The following is a 16,714-nucleotide window of genomic DNA, read 5'->3' as shown; positions in this document are numbered from 1 at the left end:
ATCCATATGTATACGTAATTATAAAAACGCAGAATGAGGCATGACTTTTTGATATATTCATCGACTTTTCAAACGATAATTCTGATAGTCAGCTCTAGCTAAACTTACAACACGGCGGAATCAATGTTCTAAGGAATATTCTATAAAAACCTATTTCGCGAGATCTGCTACAACTTCATGATTTAATTAAATATATTTCTTTTATTTCTATATAATTATAGATACACTTGTAAAAATTATCTAGTACAATGTATATTTTGTACAAAAAAAAAAAAAATTGAAATATAAATGAAAGCGAAATTAAAGACTAGATTTATATTTTTGATAATCCATATGTATACGTAATTACAAAAACGCAGAATGAGGCATGACTTTTTGATAGATTCATCGACTTTTCAAACGATAATACATTCTGGTAGTCAGCTCTAGCTAAACTTACAACACGGCGGAATCAATGTTCTAAGGAATATTCCATAAAAACCTTTTTCGCGAGATTTACTACTTCATGATTTAATTAAATATATTTATTTTATTTCTATATAATTATAGATACACTTGTAAGAATTATCTAGTACAATGTATATTTTGTACAAAAAAAAAAAAAAAATTGAAATTAAAGACTAGAGCTAAGATAGAGGCAAACTTATCATCGTCTGATATTTTAGGCCAGAAAAGGTGGCATGGCACGGATCGCACAAATTAGGAGACCGGGCAATGGACACGTATTGCGACGCCTGGCATTCAAGTAGTTCGGATCGTTACGGATTAGGATCACCGTTAACTGGGGGACGCCTCTTGGAGCAAGTTCGTTATTCCTGCGACAACAAGTTCGCGTTGCTCTGTATAGAAGTAACCAGCGAGACCACAAGAAGGAGGAGAAGCGTCGAAGTTTCGGAGGATGAGGACGAAATGTCGGAGAACGATTATAAGGAGTACTTGGATTCTCTGATGGAAAACTAACCCTTCTACCGTTCCCATTCCCATCTCTTCTATCCCAATTTTCTCTCTGTCTTTTAACATACGTAAAATACACAGCAACAACATCGTTGTATAGATAGAAACCGAGATGAGTCAACCGCGTATCGTTCCTGTTTGATGAACTGTATAATGAAAAGCAATAGAAAAAGAAAAGAGAAGAAAACATAAAAAAAAAAAAAAAAGAAAAAAATGTTCAAACAGAAGAATACGATGAATACACAATAAAAACAGAGTAATCATCTCGTTTCTAATCAGCGTGAAATCTATCTGTAATTCGAAAGGTTATAACCCTAATCGCGAGTCATTAGCCAACGCTTTATACCGAGTTTCCGTTCTCTCTTTAAGAAATAAGACTGATCGTCTAGACATCGTTCATCAGTGTTTCATATCGATTACTCGCCTGTACTCTTAATCCGTCATCGTTATCGAGCGTCGGAAAAACGCGACATCACCGGTTTCTTCGGCGCGCGTCAACCAACTCGACGCCATTAGAAGTTCCCTACGTCACGATAAACGTCCAGTACTTAGAACGCTGCTACGAGAGGAGATTCTTTGAAGCGTGGTCAAAGATGTTCATCATTCGAGTCATAATTTACTGTTTAAGGGATTAAAGAACGAAACAAAAAGAATAAAAATGAAAAAAAAATTGCAGAAAAAAACAGAACGTAAACTAACGGCTGCCCTACGACCTAATAAAAATGTCGGAATTCATATCCGCAATCGAATTACATTTACACTTTAGCCAATACATATGAGTGTGTATGTTAGATATAAGAAACGAATCGATTAAAAAAAAAAAAAACAAACAAATAAATAAAGGATTCCGTATAAGATGATTGAGTTTCTTGCATCCGGAATCCAGATTTATGCTCTGTGTACAATTCGCGGCAGACGCGTTTGGTGCGATAGTAAATTGCATGATTGTACAGTAAGGATGTAAGTACTTATACTTACGGTGCTACAGGCCCATAAATGTAACAGTATGTATATGCGATGAAAGGATTATTTAGAAATTGGATTAACAATCGCGAACAGTTGTGGAATATGCTTCTAAAACTATTTCGGCGTATATGTAGCAATATTTTATAACTTACGTATAGTTCTCGTTGGAAAAGAAACACGTTGTATACACCATTCCGCGAGCTGTCGCTGTCTTAATCGTCATTGGCCTCTGCTTTTACATCGAGCATAAATCGAGTCTAAGTCAGTGTCTATAATTCGAAGATACGATATATTACTAACGTTAAACTAATTTATTACGATTAAGTAGAGAGAACGTCGGTCTATACCTTTAGGTTGTCAGCATGCTTGTTGGCGAATCGATTTCACTCCAAAAAAATAACAAATAATGAAAATTCTCCCGATGCCGTAATGTAGGTCTTGACGTACCGATGTAAAACCAACTATCCTTCGATATAGTTTGCACCGACGACCGTTTTAGTTCGAAATTTTGTATTATTTGTACACTTTATTATTGTCTTTCTAAATAAAGAACGGAAAGTGCATCTAACGGACTCTTGAATCAAATTCGATCTATCGATATCATGTAATGTTACGATACTCGAAAATCGATTAATCTAATATTCGCGCTATGTTCAAATTGGAGAGATGATTTCTTATTGAAACATATGTGATTTATTTAAAAAAGAATATATGTATAGAATATTTAAATTTTAGTGTATATAGAAACATAACTATTTCACTACGTGAAACTGTTCTGAAGACTATCTATTTACTTCGTCCCATTTTGTCAAACAATGTCTATCTAAATGTTGTTAATAGTTGCTGAAACAATGATACCATAAAAGTAAGTACAATATTTATGTATTTTTTAATTAATGCTTTAGTTATTTTTAATTAATACTGACTATTGTTGTTGGAATATAAGAAATATAATTTACTATTGAGATTAAGATTAAGATTTATAGAAAACACATCGTTCCAAAAACTGTAAAAGTTTAATTCATATAGTATCATACATTTTTTAAGATTATCTCTTTCACGAGGTAATTAAGATTTTAAAACAGCTAGCGCTTCCGTGAATTTTAAACCTTCTAAAATATATGCTAAATTTTCCATCGATGCATCTACATCTTCTTCCGCCCAAATTTCCAACATATTTTTACATTGCTCGTACGGCGTTGGTTTCCCTTGGAAAAATGTAATCTAGAAAAAGATATAGATTGTAGTTAGTGAGCTGTGATTTTTTAAGCTTCTACGCTATAAAATTTGTTGCTACCTCTTCACTAGTGTAACCAAACTTGGTTGCTAACTTTTTCCAATCGTTTTTCAGAATTTCTGATAATTTCGCCACCATGTCAGGTGTCACTTTCGTTAATTTTCGTCCTTTCGTATCCGTATTTTCGGCTTCAACTTGTTCACTCTCTTGCTTGAGAACATCTTCGTTAAATTCTTGATCGTTCGCTTCTGGCGGGGGAGTCTCCTCTGTTTCTAATTTTATATCCGACTGTGTCTGCTTCAAAAGTCAAAAACAATTCACTTTTAAATCTACACGGTAAATTCACTTTGAAGATCTAACATAGATTAATGAAACAAAGGTGTTACACTCACTGGCCGATCTTTAGCGATTTTTTTAATCATTGTTTCGAGATATTCAGGTAATTTATTAATAGGATAATTCCCATGGACAAAAAAATGAGGACTACGTCTAGCTAGTAATCTCAATGCTCGCCAACCAAAATTCCCATCGTTTACTTTTCTGTGACAAATAAACAAAAATAATATAATTAAAAATAATATAATAACAACACAGAAATATATAAAATAAAACATTTACTTGTATTCATCTTCTACCATTGCATTAGGATCTAATTGCATAATAGCTTCTTCAAAATATGTCTCTAAAGATGGAAGGAAGTCTCTTTCTTTAGATTTACATGCTTCAAGATTATTAGGACATAAGTTCCATAATTTCGTGAGTTCTGGGCTGCAAAGCAATTAAATTCAATTGTATATAATGTATTTTCTAATAAGGAAAAAAAATAAATAGTTTTTTCTATGGTTTCTTACTTTCCCATATGATATTTTCCTACTCCTTGGGCGTCTCTAATGACATCTCCGATTCTACGCCTTGGTCTCTTTGGTTTTTTTGATTCCTCTATGTCGGCACTAGAATCTGGAGTTGGTCTTTTAAATGGTGGGCATCCTTCATTTTTCCAAGCATTCCAGTGCTCTTCGCGTTTCAATATATTTTTAACAGTTTCTGCAAATGTTGGACCATCGGGAGGTGTTTCTGTCAGTAAGGCATATACTTGCTCCGTGGTTCCTTTTACCCATTCTACTTGGTCAGGCTTTAGTTCATGTGTTTCACTTAAAAAATACAAAATTTATTGAGACTTTGAAATATAAATAACCTGAAACACTATTTAAGGAAAGCAGACCTTGTCTCATAGCCACTGGCAAGGAAGCTTTGGAAAACAAACATCGTTTTATAGCTTTCAAAGTCATTTTACTAATAATTCATTAAAAATGTGCAATTCTAACAAGAGGAATTGTGAATTTGGTTGTAATAAAATACAAGTGTATATAAAGATATGTACAAATTATAGATACTTACGCTTTAAATTTAACAGTGCTATTAAGATATTGGAAAAGAATGAGAAATTGCAGCAATACATATCGTCTGAAATTTGAATCAGATAGTTGTAGCTCCAACAATTTTTGATTTGTTAAATATTTTGCAAAATAAGGGGTTTCCTTATGAGATCCCTCCATGGAAGATTCAACTTTAACACATGTTGAAGGATAATTACGTTGTTCTTCCAATTTAAAAGATGAAAATGCTGACAATACACTTGAAGCATGCTAAACGAATAAAATATTTATGACAAAAAAGTATAAGAATATAGAAGGTTATAAGAATACAATAATTTAATCTTACCGTTGAAAATATCTTCCAATGCATTTTTAGGTATAACTGATTGGGATTTCTGAAAAAATCTTGGAGTGCCCAAAATTTTCTATATAAATTATAATCAATTGGCACTTTAGTCTCTGATTTATCATCATCCTTAGTTATTTGTTCCAAATCGTCTCCCTCTGATTTTTCTGAGCCAAATTCTGTATGGTTCTCCAAATTAAATTCACTAACAATATTAAGACCAGACCTCTCAGAAAAAGGAAAAAACTTAGCCAGAAATAAAAGAATTCTTCCACAAAATACAGTTTGTTGTGATCTAGATAACCTTCTAAGTAAGTCATTGCACATCCTTAACAAATTGTTTTTACAGGCACTAAAGAATAAATCTTCCTTCCACACAACCACATTGTTCTCAACAAAAGTAAACAACTGTTCGCATCTGTCGAGTGTCATAGAATCAAATATATCACCAAGTAGCATCACTGGCATACTTGCAGTTGCTAAGTCTTTTCTGCATAATTCGATGCAGAATGTAATATAGGTCTCAAGTAAAGGCACATTACTTGATACATTTTCAGATAATATTACAAGAAGAGTATCCCTTAATGCTTGATCAATTGCAGCTTTTCTATCACTGTCATTTGTACACCGTTCGACACATTTCTTCTGAAATATTTGTATATCTGACAGCTTAAAACACTGTTGCAAATAATTCTAGAAAAACAGAAAATCATTTAAAATCATAAATCGTATAACCTCAAAAGTATTATCAATTTTTATAATCCTTACACTATATTCTTTTCTTAAAACTTCGAACATGGCCATCGTGTAAAACAAATTTTTATAATTATATTCTTTTATCTTAAAATATGGACAATTTCTTTCTACTACATATCAAGTATCTCATAAACTATCAAGACCTATGCTTATACCACAATCGTACAAGCAAATCCCAGCGTCGACACTTGCTAGGGGATACTGTCCGAAAATTGACTTGTGAAAAATTTATATATAATCTATCTAACAAGACGAGGCAGTGAACGTAAACAAAATTTGATTACTGTGGCTACAATGATTGGCTACTGATGTACCGTTTGGACGAGGTTAGTCAATGATTATATTCCGTGGTAGAGGACGTCACGATAATACGACGACCTGTATTTCTCCAATCCACCACTAGGAGCGCTGCTGCAGAGATGTCAAACAATGTTTATGTTTTATTATTAATTTTTGTATTCCGAACATTTTTTTAGTATTACCTATCAGCAAGTTCGACGCAATATTGAAATGAATTTTATTAGAAAAGAAAAATTTTGTTATTTTATTCTAATGTCAGTTAATGTAAAAAAATCTGTATTTTATATTTTTTAATCCTTTATGGTATGATACGTCTGGAAACATTAATTTCAACATTAAATTACTGTAAATATTTGTACACATAATTACATATAATTTTGCCTCTGAATAATTAATCAATTTAAATTAAAATATTGTAATAAATTAAAAATTTCCAAGTAATTAAATTTGATATTAATTACATGTTTACGTATAGTTCTCGTTGGAAAAGAGGCACATTGTATACACCATTCCGCGAGCTGTATGAGCGAGCAAAAAAGTATAAAAGAGAAATAATATTCAGATTACACGAGGACGGCAAATCATATAACGAGATTGCCGGAATTGTGAACAGAGATAAGTCCACAATACATTGTATCATAAAAAAATCGAAGAATGAGGGAACACTTGCAAACAAAGCTCGATCAGGTCGACCAAAGAAATTGACTGGAAGAGAGGAGAAAGTTATCATTCGCGAATTAAAAAAAAATCCTACCACATCCGCTCTTTAACTCGCAAGTATGGTAGCTGATATGTTTCATAAAGAAGTTCACCCGGAATTATGTCGACGAATCTTACGAAACAATGATTTTCATGGCAGAGTACCGCGAAAGGAGCCATACATATATTAATGCTGTAAATCATAAAAAAAAATTGACTTTTGCAAAAATCTATATTAATAAAGATAATTCTTTTTGAGATAAAGTCATCTTTTTGGACGAGTCAAATATTTCTGACTCAGATGGTCAAAATTATACGTGGAAAAAACCAAATACGGAATTGGAAATTCGACGTTAACATCAAACAGAGAAACAGTGAATCACTAGATCACTTAATTATTTCACTATTAAAACAAAGAAGAAAGAGTAAAACCATAGATTTCTATAAACCTGTGAATAAAACGTGATTTTTTAATATCTTAGGAAATATAATGCATTATCTAATTACTTCATATTTATGTTATTTTTATTTAACATCTAAATATCAATCCTTTCAAAAATAATAATCAACATTTATATAATAGTTGACACATATTAGATTCCTATTTTAAACCAACATAATTTAAAAAAGTAACATCGGAAATTCTGTAATAATAAATTAAAAATTACTCTCTTTAAATATTTGATCTTTTGAATCATTTAAATAATTTTGACTTATACAACTATTTAATTCAATTCTTCAGATTTTCATTCTTTCCATTTAAAGAAGATATTATTAATATACATATTATTAAAAGAAAAGATTAGGAAGATTCATTTTTATTTACAGCAATATAAAGACAAAATTTAAAAAGTTCATACTTTGGATATTTTATTAAAATATACATTTCATCCAAAATACAAAAGGAAAAGATGTATATACAATTGTGTTCCGAAGGTTCTGCGCAATAATGATAATAACAACGGTTATAATAGCAATAATAATAATACAATAATTGCAGTATAGTAACGTATTCGCAATTTCTTAAAAATTTCGCGCATAGCTTAGTACGGAATTTTTAAATACCGGCGTATATGAACACACGGTTGTGAATAAACGATTCCTTTCCATCTCAATATTTTCCTTTTTCATCTCTCGACAAAATAAAATTTCTTTCTTCGATCTTGAAAGTTTGTTCTTTTACGGATACCGATAAATGTTAGCAAAATATCCTGCTATTTGGTAGAATAAAATTCTATTATTGCCGAGCACAGTATACGATATACTTAACATGGAATTCGAAATCCGGTCACCATATACCTTTATTAAGGACTTTAAACATTTATACAATTCAAGAGAGCATTTATACCCGTAATGCACTAATAATTATTGAATTTAATTAAAATTACGTTCGTATTTGAAACTTCACATCGTAGTGACAGTTAATTTACATGATATGTATTAAATCATTTTCTAATTTTGTACCTTCCGTTTTTTAATCCAATGTTCAATATTGTCTCCTGCTGAAGCTTTGTATAATTAGGCTGTCGAAAAGCTTTGAAAGCATTTGCATCATTTTATAACAAAAAATTACATGAAAAAGTAACCAAAAATTTAATTGCACATAGTGATATGTGTTTAAAAGTGTGAATGATTCTTCTCATTCATATTTAATAGATTTAATTCTCTTTGATTATCCATGCATGTAACATGCTTAGAAGTGCCGAAGCTTTTTCAAGATAGTATTTATTGCATTATTGATTTGTAGATCATTTATTTATAAAATATTTATATGTGTAATTTCTTTCAATATATATATATATATATGTATGTATATATATGCTTTCTTTTTTATCTAACAGCAAGAGATGAATTAAAAAAGATTTCTAATATTCGATAACTTAAAAATCTGAATAATTTAAATTTTCTTTGGCAATGCTTGCCCAAGTGGTGACCTTAGTATCAATTTCTATTCGTTCCTCAATTATTCCTCATTTATTCCCTAATAGTCTATACATATACTCATAAGATTTGCATTGTGATAATTTTTAGATGCTTTTGAAATTAATTATTTTTTCCTTCTAAAACTTGCTTGTAGTATTATTTTTTATTCCAAAATATGATGAGCATAAAATTTGTTATTTTCCACATTGATATCAACTCCAAGGCACTAATAAGGCCTTTATTCCCTTATATGTGACAGAAGTTGAAAAAAGTTTAAAATATAACAGATTTGTGGGAGACCCTCATTGTATTTGTTAAATATTCAATTTAAAAAATAGTATATGTAGATTGTAGCCTTAATAAATAGATTTAACTCTTATTAAAAAGTTGAATTATATAAGTCTTAAAACATTAATATCGTAAACTGAGAAAAATGTGAATAATGTTGCTTGATTGAACATTTACAAATCAGCAATATTATTCGATCGATTTCAAGTTAATACTGTTTTACAACATTTATCAAATGCACAATGATTGTCATTGTTACACATTTTCTCATTTTAAAGTCAAATGATTGCTTCGTTAATATTATACCGTTTTACGCGCAAAGAATAATATATACCTTCATTTTATTATTAATTTTATTAGTAATTAATAAAATTAATAGTAAAATTTCAGAGGTATAAAAGCAAAGTAATCAGACCGTATTTCAAAACCGAAAACGGGTGATACTTTTGCGTATTTAAATATAAAATATAATAACTTTTTGTTAACGAAATAATTATTAAAACGAATATACGTATAAACTTTTACGGTTTAAAAAAAAATATGAGTAAACGAGTATAATATTCAGGACAAACCTACAAAGGTGTCTCCCACTGCTTCTTCTCTTTTCACGATATGTTTGATCACAGTTACGTGCAGAATAAAATACAATAATGCAATAATAATACGAAATGATGATTGGTGCTATCAGCCACTAGATATTTTTTACAATAAAAGTAAATGCTAGAGACTAAATAAAGAATTCGTGCGATAAATAAATGTCTCTATGCTTTACTGCTAGTAGCAAAGTATAGATTATTTCATGAACTTCTACAACAAAGAGTCGATTCGAGTAAAACCATTCTAACTTTACATAAACTCGTCGAATAAACTCTTTCTTTAAATATGTGTTCAATTTTTTTAAATTAAAGCTAATGTACACAATTCACGATTTAGCCTACACTAGAACCGACGCGTTTTTATCGTGCAGAAGCCAACTAACTGACTGGCACGTTATACCGTCGTGTTAATTTTATATTAAACACTGTACTATTTACATTTTGTTAACGCACTCGGTGCTATTGGCTCTTAAACAAGCAACAATGATCGTCGCACAACTCATGTTGTGCTACAATAACAAAATTTGCCGATTGCGTTACAAAGTTCCTCGAAGCAAGTGTTCATATACCAATAGAAATAATTTTTAATACTGAGGACATGTATACCACTTTTTCTTACAACTGATAAATGTATTTTGTATTCGTTAATTTCAATTTACGATGAAGTTAAGAACTCAACACTTGCATCAAAGGTCATGATATACAGATTTCATATTTTCCCCTTAATCACGATGACCGACTTGAAATAATACATTATATGTACTAAATTCCCAGCACTGCTTTTTAATTGTTATTTGACTATAATAATGAATTTGAGTATATATTCTTATTTTGTTACTAAACTCTATTATTTGAAAGATTGTTAATATGGAATTATTAATTGACTGTGCATATTGTAATTACATTTAATAAAAAAGAAATTGAAAGCTTTCGAGAATGAAATACATTGTATGGCTGATTTAAAATTCATTGCAAGTAATGCATATTACGAGTTTTTGTAATGAGATTCTTAAACGATTAATATACTTTTGTTCTCTTCATTTTTTACTATTTTCGCTTAATATAAAATACTAACATGAGCGTGTCTGTAATTGAACAATGTTTTCCATTATGTGAAAGAATTCATTTTCTATACATATTTGTGCATGCATGATTTTTATATTTTTTTTACCATACCTCGAAAACAATGAAGTTAATTCTTTGATGGTGATCTTATAAGTAAATTACTGAGCCTAAAGTTATGACGGAAAACATGATTAATATAAATAAAATAAACATTTAGGCCAATCAACATATTTACCTCAATGAAATTATAACTTTTTGCACATCTCTATCAGTCACTGAATAATAAATAGTTAAAGACCAATATAACCAGAACTTCTGAGGAACCATTCATTAAAATGTTCATGGACGAAGTGTGTAAATCACAAGAGTGTTCACATACATAATGTACCAATCGACAATCACTTAGAAGTCATTACAACCATCAAGGCCATTCAATCATTTGTACAAAACATAGTCAGAATTATTTCCGACATTTTACGTATTAACATTTTCATTTTATAATACTAGCTCTTCCCGTACTCTCGTGAGATAACATCTCTTGGTACTTCAAAATTTATTTTTAATTTAGCGACAGTAAAATCTGTCGATAAATATTTCCTACTACGAATGTGTGCAATCTCAGTAATTATATAAAACAAATACATTATATTAATAAATTGAAGTTATGCCTTTTTACCTATTATTCAACAGCGAAACCACAAGTTTCCTCAACTGCTTGTGTAAGTTTGTCAAGCATTTTCTGATAACTGGGATAACTTTCTGGAATATCTATTCTATTGAAACAGGTATGTGCTTTTGGTAAATTTTCACTTGGCGCATCAACGGCATGTATTGTAAATAATCGTGGACCTGCGGCTCCTGTTGATCCTATAAACATGTTTGGGAAATAACAATGTATCTTTATGAAGCAAAATTATTAGGAATTATTTATTTAATTCACGAGTATTTACCTTGTAAAGCTTTAAATCCTTGCAAAGGAACTCGAGAACTTCCAGTAACGAATTGAAGTAATCGAGCTCTCATTTCTTCTCCATAAGATTCTACTATTTGCCAAAACCATTTTACTACTGGCGTATCAGGTGTACAATGTTTTAATCGTGTGTGCATTTTCCAATCATTAATGTCAATCGTTCCTAAACCACCAATAACCAATTCTAATTCCCTTTCATCGAAAGGTCTTAATAGTTGAGGTGGAATTAGTTCGTGAAATCCTTTTTGTAATGCCAGAAACTGTTGTTCAATACCTCGCATAAAGCGATAGTTTACATATAAACGTACATATTCCTTTTTATTTTCTTCAGTTACAGGAATGTCTTTACCACCTGGTTTAAGTTCATGATTTTTCAACACTCCAAAACTACTATGTTCCACTGAAAACGTAGCATCCAATACTCCATCTATACTATTTTCCCTATAAACAAAATGATATTTTTACATTGTTATCTGAAAATTGTACACGATTATTATTTTTCTTACTTACAACATCCATGTAAGACTTCTATGTAATTCTGGATCAACTCCTTCTATGTCAGTAAGAGTAATTGCTTTATTAAGCAGCATTTTATAGAATGGAGTTGTAAAACCTCCATCTATATGATGACCATGAAAAACGGCGATTCCTATTATCCTACCGGCAAAGTGGAAGTACGATAAATGTTCTGGATTTATTCCCGAATCTGGATTAATTTGAAGTGTGTAATTGTCATCTCTTGAATATTGGAAAAGCCCATATTGTGGATTCAACATCTCATGCGACAATAAATATAACCACTCTCGTGCTACTCCACCATAATCAAGGCCTTCCTCACCGCGAAATTTAACCATAAGTCTTTTACGCATGTCTTTTGGTCGCATTTTCATTATTAATCTGTATGATTCCTATAAAATAGATATATATATTATTACACCGTTCTTTTAAGCTGCGTAAATATGAATATAAAACTGTACTCACCTCAAATATTTCATTCCTTGATACCTCAAGCCTACAATGTCCACTTTGAGGTTGAAGGGCATTTAATTCTGCTCTCAGACATTTCAATTTTGCCACTAAATCACGTTTATACTTCGGCAGTAATTCATTGTCCATTAGTTCCTTTGGCAATTCTGATACAGTTTGAGCATTTTGAGCTGACGTATTTTCCACTAAAAAGTAAATATAATAAATAAATATGCAAGACAATAAACAAAAATTGTTTTCATTTAACAGCTATTACAATAATGCGTTCTAACAAATAAAATTCCCCAAAAATGAAAAGGCATTCTGCTGGAGTAAAACTGATTAACAATAGGAACTAACCACCAAACAGATATCCGTATAGAGATAAGATAAAATTCTATAATGCACAAATATGTTTTTGTTTTCTTTCTAGATAGCATTAAATAGATAAACTTTTCTACGATTTAAGCGATATTAATAACATTCGAATTTTATAATTTTATAATATACTCAAATATTTAATTTTTATAATATATTCAAATATTAATTTTTATAATATATTCAAAAACATACTTTGTGCTCATATTACATATTTAACTTTGTTATGTATATTATATATTTGTATTACACATTTAATAAGCCTAATACCATTAAAATGTGTTAAGCTTACATGACGCAGAATTATTATTGCTTCCATTCTCTGTTCTTGGCCTCTGAACCATGTTGCATTGAATACTTGGTGATGCAGGTGTCTCTATTTCTGTAGATTCATTTGCAGCTGTAGTTGTATTATTTGAACTACTTGTAGTTTGATTAGTTGTACTATTTTGTCGCCTACTATGAGCAAAACATTTTACAAGTTAAATTATACATAAATTATCGTAAATTAAAATATTTTCATTTACAACTAACTTACTTTAACAGATTGCTTATGATTTGACTGGATAACCTAGGATCAGTAAATTGTGTAGTTCTGTTATTGTGATCCACAAAATAAACACGGCCACTTTGAGTTTGTCGCATTTCCCATCCACTCGGTAATGGCCCAAGTTCATTTGCTAATTCATTAGCTGGTAAATCGCGAGGTATTCTAGGATCGTGCCAAGTGGATGAACCAGTTGGTACATGATAAAAATACACTTGACCTTGTTGCGTTTTTCTCATTTCTGTAAAATTTATTTTAAAATTTTTTACTTTGCACGTATATATACTGTTATAATCATCAATTTCGATATTTACCATAACCTCTGGGTAAGTCTGGTGGTTGCGGAGGATCGTACCTCCTCTCGTTATAAACCAGTGCGCTATTTCTATTTCTATTACTTCGATTAGGCCTTCGTGGTTGAGCGTTGTTAATACCACGTTCAGGCCTAGCATTACCATTCTGATTGCCATTTTGTTCGTCGCTTGCTCGTACTGGCCGTCGTTCCCTTGATGATGCGGGTGTTACGTTTCTTGTGTTATGTTGATTTTGTTGATTTCTATTTTGCTGCTGAGTGGGTGTATTTCTTGGCGTATTTGGGGTAGAACTATCTCTGCTAGGAGTTCTACTAGGTGTTCCATCCCCATTCCATTCAGGTGTACATCTAGTAGGACTTTCAGTTCTTATATTAGGAGGACTTCCACTGCCACTGGGAGATGTAGGTTCAGAAGAAGGTAATGGTGGTGGTTCTGGTGTAGTTGGTATTATACCATTGGTGGGTCTATTATAATCATTAATAAAAATGAATCTAACGAAAAAGAAAAATATATCTTTAGAAAAACAAAACCAACCGTGCATTTGGACGAATCCACTGTGTAGTTCTGGTATAGTGGTTAACATAATATAGTCGTCCACTTCGAGTCCTTCTTTCTTCCCATCCATCTGGCAAATCATTTGGACAGCTCAGATCTCCAAGAACATCAACAACAGCATTATGACCCACTGTATTACTCACAGCACCATTATGACCATCTCGTGATAAAAGAGATACTACAACTTCTCCTTTAACAACATCTGTGTCATCTGAATGCGCTTTGCAAAGATCTAATCGCTGATCTATAAAAGAATTAAATTTAGTAATTAAACACTGTAAAATTCTAATATTAATAATTGTATAATTTTATAGAAATTAACAGAATGAAGTGAATGAATGGGTGTCAGTATTTGAGTACAGATTATAAACTAAGTCCTTTTTCGGTTATGGAGCTAAAATAAAGAAATAATAAAATATTACTATTATTATAGAAAATAATAATTACATCCTGTATCTTTGAGTCTTTGAATCGTGTTGGATAATATTCTTACACATCCCAAAAATCCTCCACCTTTCTTTTTATGGATCTTTTTATGATTCCAAACTGATATCGTAATACCATCATCTTTCCCAATGTACCTGTAGAATTAAGAATTTATGTACTTTTTGTGTGGAAAATTATGCTTTTATTATAATGGAGAAATAATTACAAGTCATAATGTTGATTCCACATGGGATCTAGAGTTGCCTTGCACGTATGCGTACTATGACATTGACCTGAACCATCAACAGTTATTTTAGCAAAAGGGTCTGGTAGGCCTGAAAGAAATTTTTCTTTACACAAGATATTCTTTATAATTTTTATCCATTTTAACCTAAAAGATACTCACGAAACAGATCTTTTCTGGCAAGATTACGGGCACATAAAACTGTAAAATTGACACAATAAATACATAAATTCACTTTAAATAAATATAATTTCTAATAAATAAGTAAAATTTCTGTAGTGTAGATAATAATGATTCATGGAATAATACAATCAAGAGGAAAGCCACATAAATATACTATTAATTTCTAAACACATTTACTTAGCAGCGTAAGAAAGATAGCATCATAATATACATAAATATCATTCCTCTTTAATATCTTTGACATTGACCCATTAGTTTTATCATTTAATACTTTCTAGTGCACAATGATATGAAATAATAATATGCAATTTCATTAATTCAAGAAAAGCTTGACAATTTAAAGGATCAAAGGATAATTTTTTATTATAAATCTCATAAAATAGAATTAGCCATGAATTGACAAATTTACAGTTGTCTTTAAAATAACAAAATATTATCAGACGAATAAATCGGACATTCGTTTAACGGATATTAAACTGGTGTATCGGTAGTAAGCGTCTGACATTTGTTAATTAGGCCTATTCACATTCGATTATGAGCTCGGCAATAATCTCCATTGAATCAATCAACAAGGAGCGATTTCAAAGTAAAAAATGATCGTAACGTTTCAAGCCCTATGGGACATGTCATATATCGAGGGAGAGCTGATGCGGGTGTAACAAGTCCACCAAAATTAACGTCTTCAGTCTACGGTCTCCCGGAGTGCTCACGGTGGGGTCTTGACCTCCGATAGGGAGTTGCCATAACCAAAGGACGAAAACCCTAGTCAGATCTTTCTGCGTATTCTTTTCCTCGTACTAATCGAATGATATACGATATCCATAATGATGGTTCTGACGTTGTTGAAAGATGGGCTATCGTAAAAATTATGACAGGGCTATATCAACGGATACATAACAAATCAAGACACAGGAAGGATCACAACGCGTGTTGGCTATCGGTCGACTTTCACGCTCCTGTCTCGTTAGATTCATCGTGATTTCTTAATAAACTCACTCGTCAAACGAATCTTCATGGCCCCGTTCCTCCTGCTACCGCCCGGATTCGACATTTTCCACGCACATTTAACGCTTCCTATCGCACATCGGCACTCTAATTAGTAAATAAAACTGCTGCTCGAAGCGGCGGTACAATCTGCACACACGCAACTATGCACGATCGACTATTGCAGCTGATCGACCTTACCGACTCATATCGACTCAAAACGCCTGTCGACTCGTGCCTCTCGAAATATATCGAAGCCAAACTATGACCTACCGGACGATTACATTGAAATGATATTAAGTTTTAATTTAAAGTAAGTATTTCTCTTTACTATAAACAAATTATATTTGAACGTAAATCGTACATGCCTTATTTCTTATACGTATTTATATATAAAACTTTGTGCTTGTAAATATATTTAAACAATGTGTCAAGACTTTATTATATAAGATTATTTTACGCACAATATACATTCTAATTGAACTTTCAATTTTTCAAATAGCGGTCTTAATGCTATTTATAAAGTATCTTAACGTACGTTATATAATATTAGTTAACCAAAGCTATATTTATTCCAAAAGAATTTTACACAACATAAAACGATTAATGTTTTGAACAGAATTGAAGAGAACCGTTTCTTT

General features: G+C 31.3%; 3 protein-coding genes across 15 annotated transcripts in view; 1 reads left to right on the top strand and 2 right to left on the bottom strand.

Annotated features, from left to right (window-relative positions):
* The window catches only part of LOC132906645 (collagen alpha-1(XVIII) chain), a 348,851-nt gene extending 346,363 nt beyond the window's left edge, over positions 1-2,488 (top strand). For all 8 annotated transcript variants that reach the window (XM_060959006.1, XM_060959002.1, XM_060959000.1 and 5 more), the window contains one exon: positions 666-2,488. In XM_060959006.1, coding sequence (XP_060814989.1) covers positions 666-960 — 295 coding nt within the window. In that variant the 3' untranslated portion in view covers positions 961-2,488. The remainder of the gene's footprint in view (positions 1-665) is intronic.
* A 429-nt stretch (positions 2,489-2,917) lies between these two features.
* Positions 2,918-5,991, bottom strand: LOC132906647 (THO complex subunit 1). Of its 3 annotated transcripts, XM_060959007.1 has the most exons (9): positions 5,648-5,988; positions 4,880-5,572; positions 4,556-4,803; positions 4,380-4,406; positions 4,009-4,308; positions 3,776-3,925; positions 3,550-3,697; positions 3,218-3,454; positions 2,918-3,144 (listed from the first exon to the last, which is right to left on the bottom strand). In XM_060959007.1, the coding sequence occupies exons 1-9, from the start codon at positions 5,681-5,683 to the stop codon at positions 2,989-2,991; spliced, it is 1,995 nt and encodes a 664-aa protein (XP_060814990.1). In that variant the 5' UTR covers positions 5,684-5,988; the 3' UTR covers positions 2,918-2,988. The 3 variants fall into 3 exon arrangements, with proteins under 3 accessions (XP_060814990.1, XP_060814992.1, XP_060814993.1); XM_060959009.1 differs by lacking the exon at positions 4,380-4,406 and having other exon boundaries at positions 3,218-3,451; positions 5,648-5,989; XM_060959010.1 differs by lacking the exon at positions 2,918-3,144 and having other exon boundaries at positions 3,394-3,477; positions 5,648-5,991.
* A 1,487-nt stretch (positions 5,992-7,478) lies between these two features.
* On the bottom strand, positions 7,479-16,312 carry LOC132906614 (E3 ubiquitin-protein ligase SMURF2). Of its 4 annotated transcripts, none has more exons than XR_009658014.1 (13): positions 16,086-16,291; positions 15,069-15,107; positions 14,889-14,997; positions 14,684-14,817; positions 14,216-14,480; positions 13,682-14,145; positions 13,359-13,608; positions 13,113-13,279; positions 12,458-12,648; positions 11,987-12,384; positions 11,457-11,917; positions 10,742-11,373; positions 7,479-10,673 (listed from the first exon to the last, which is right to left on the bottom strand). XR_009658014.1 is itself a non-coding variant. In XM_060958940.1 (13 exons), exons 1-12 carry the CDS (start codon positions 16,138-16,140, stop codon positions 11,186-11,188), a joined length of 2,721 nt encoding a protein of 906 aa, XP_060814923.1. In that variant the 5' UTR covers positions 16,141-16,292; the 3' UTR covers positions 7,479-11,103; positions 11,183-11,185. The 4 variants fall into 4 exon arrangements, 3 of the variants coding, with proteins under 3 accessions (XP_060814923.1, XP_060814922.1, XP_060814924.1); XM_060958940.1 differs by having other exon boundaries at positions 7,479-11,103; positions 11,183-11,373; positions 16,086-16,292; XM_060958939.1 differs by having other exon boundaries at positions 7,479-11,106; positions 11,183-11,373.
* Between the last annotated feature and the right edge of the window lie 402 nt (positions 16,313-16,714).

Source organism: Bombus pascuorum, chromosome 5 (assembly GCF_905332965.1).
Source record: "Bombus pascuorum chromosome 5, iyBomPasc1.1, whole genome shotgun sequence".
In the NCBI taxonomy this organism is placed as follows: Eukaryota; Metazoa; Arthropoda; class Insecta; order Hymenoptera; family Apidae; genus Bombus; species Bombus pascuorum.
Note: the sequence above shows the minus strand (reverse complement) of the source record. Positions and strands in the feature narration are given on the sequence as shown.

Coding starts and splice junctions, on each gene's coding strand:
- LOC132906647 (XM_060959007.1), bottom strand. CDS start 5,683: ATGGCCATGTTCGAAGTTTTAAGAAAAGAATATAGT. Junction 4,309..4,379: donor GCCAGTGGCTATGAGACAAG/GTCTGCTTTCCT, acceptor GTATTTTTTAAG/TGAAACACATGAACTAAAGC. Junction 3,698..3,775: donor ATGGTAGAAGATGAATACAA/GTAAATGTTTTA, acceptor TATTTGTCACAG/AAAAGTAAACGATGGGAATT.
- LOC132906614 (XM_060958940.1), bottom strand. CDS start 16,140: ATGTCGAATCCGGGCGGTAGCAGGAGGAACGGGGCCATGAAGATTCGT. Junction 14,998..15,068: donor TGCCAGAAAAGATCTGTTTC/GTGAGTATCTTT, acceptor AATTTCTTTCAG/GCCTACCAGACCCTTTTGCT. Junction 12,649..13,112: donor CAATAATAATTCTGCGTCAT/GTAAGCTTAACA, acceptor TTTACTTTTTAG/TGGAAAATACGTCAGCTCAA.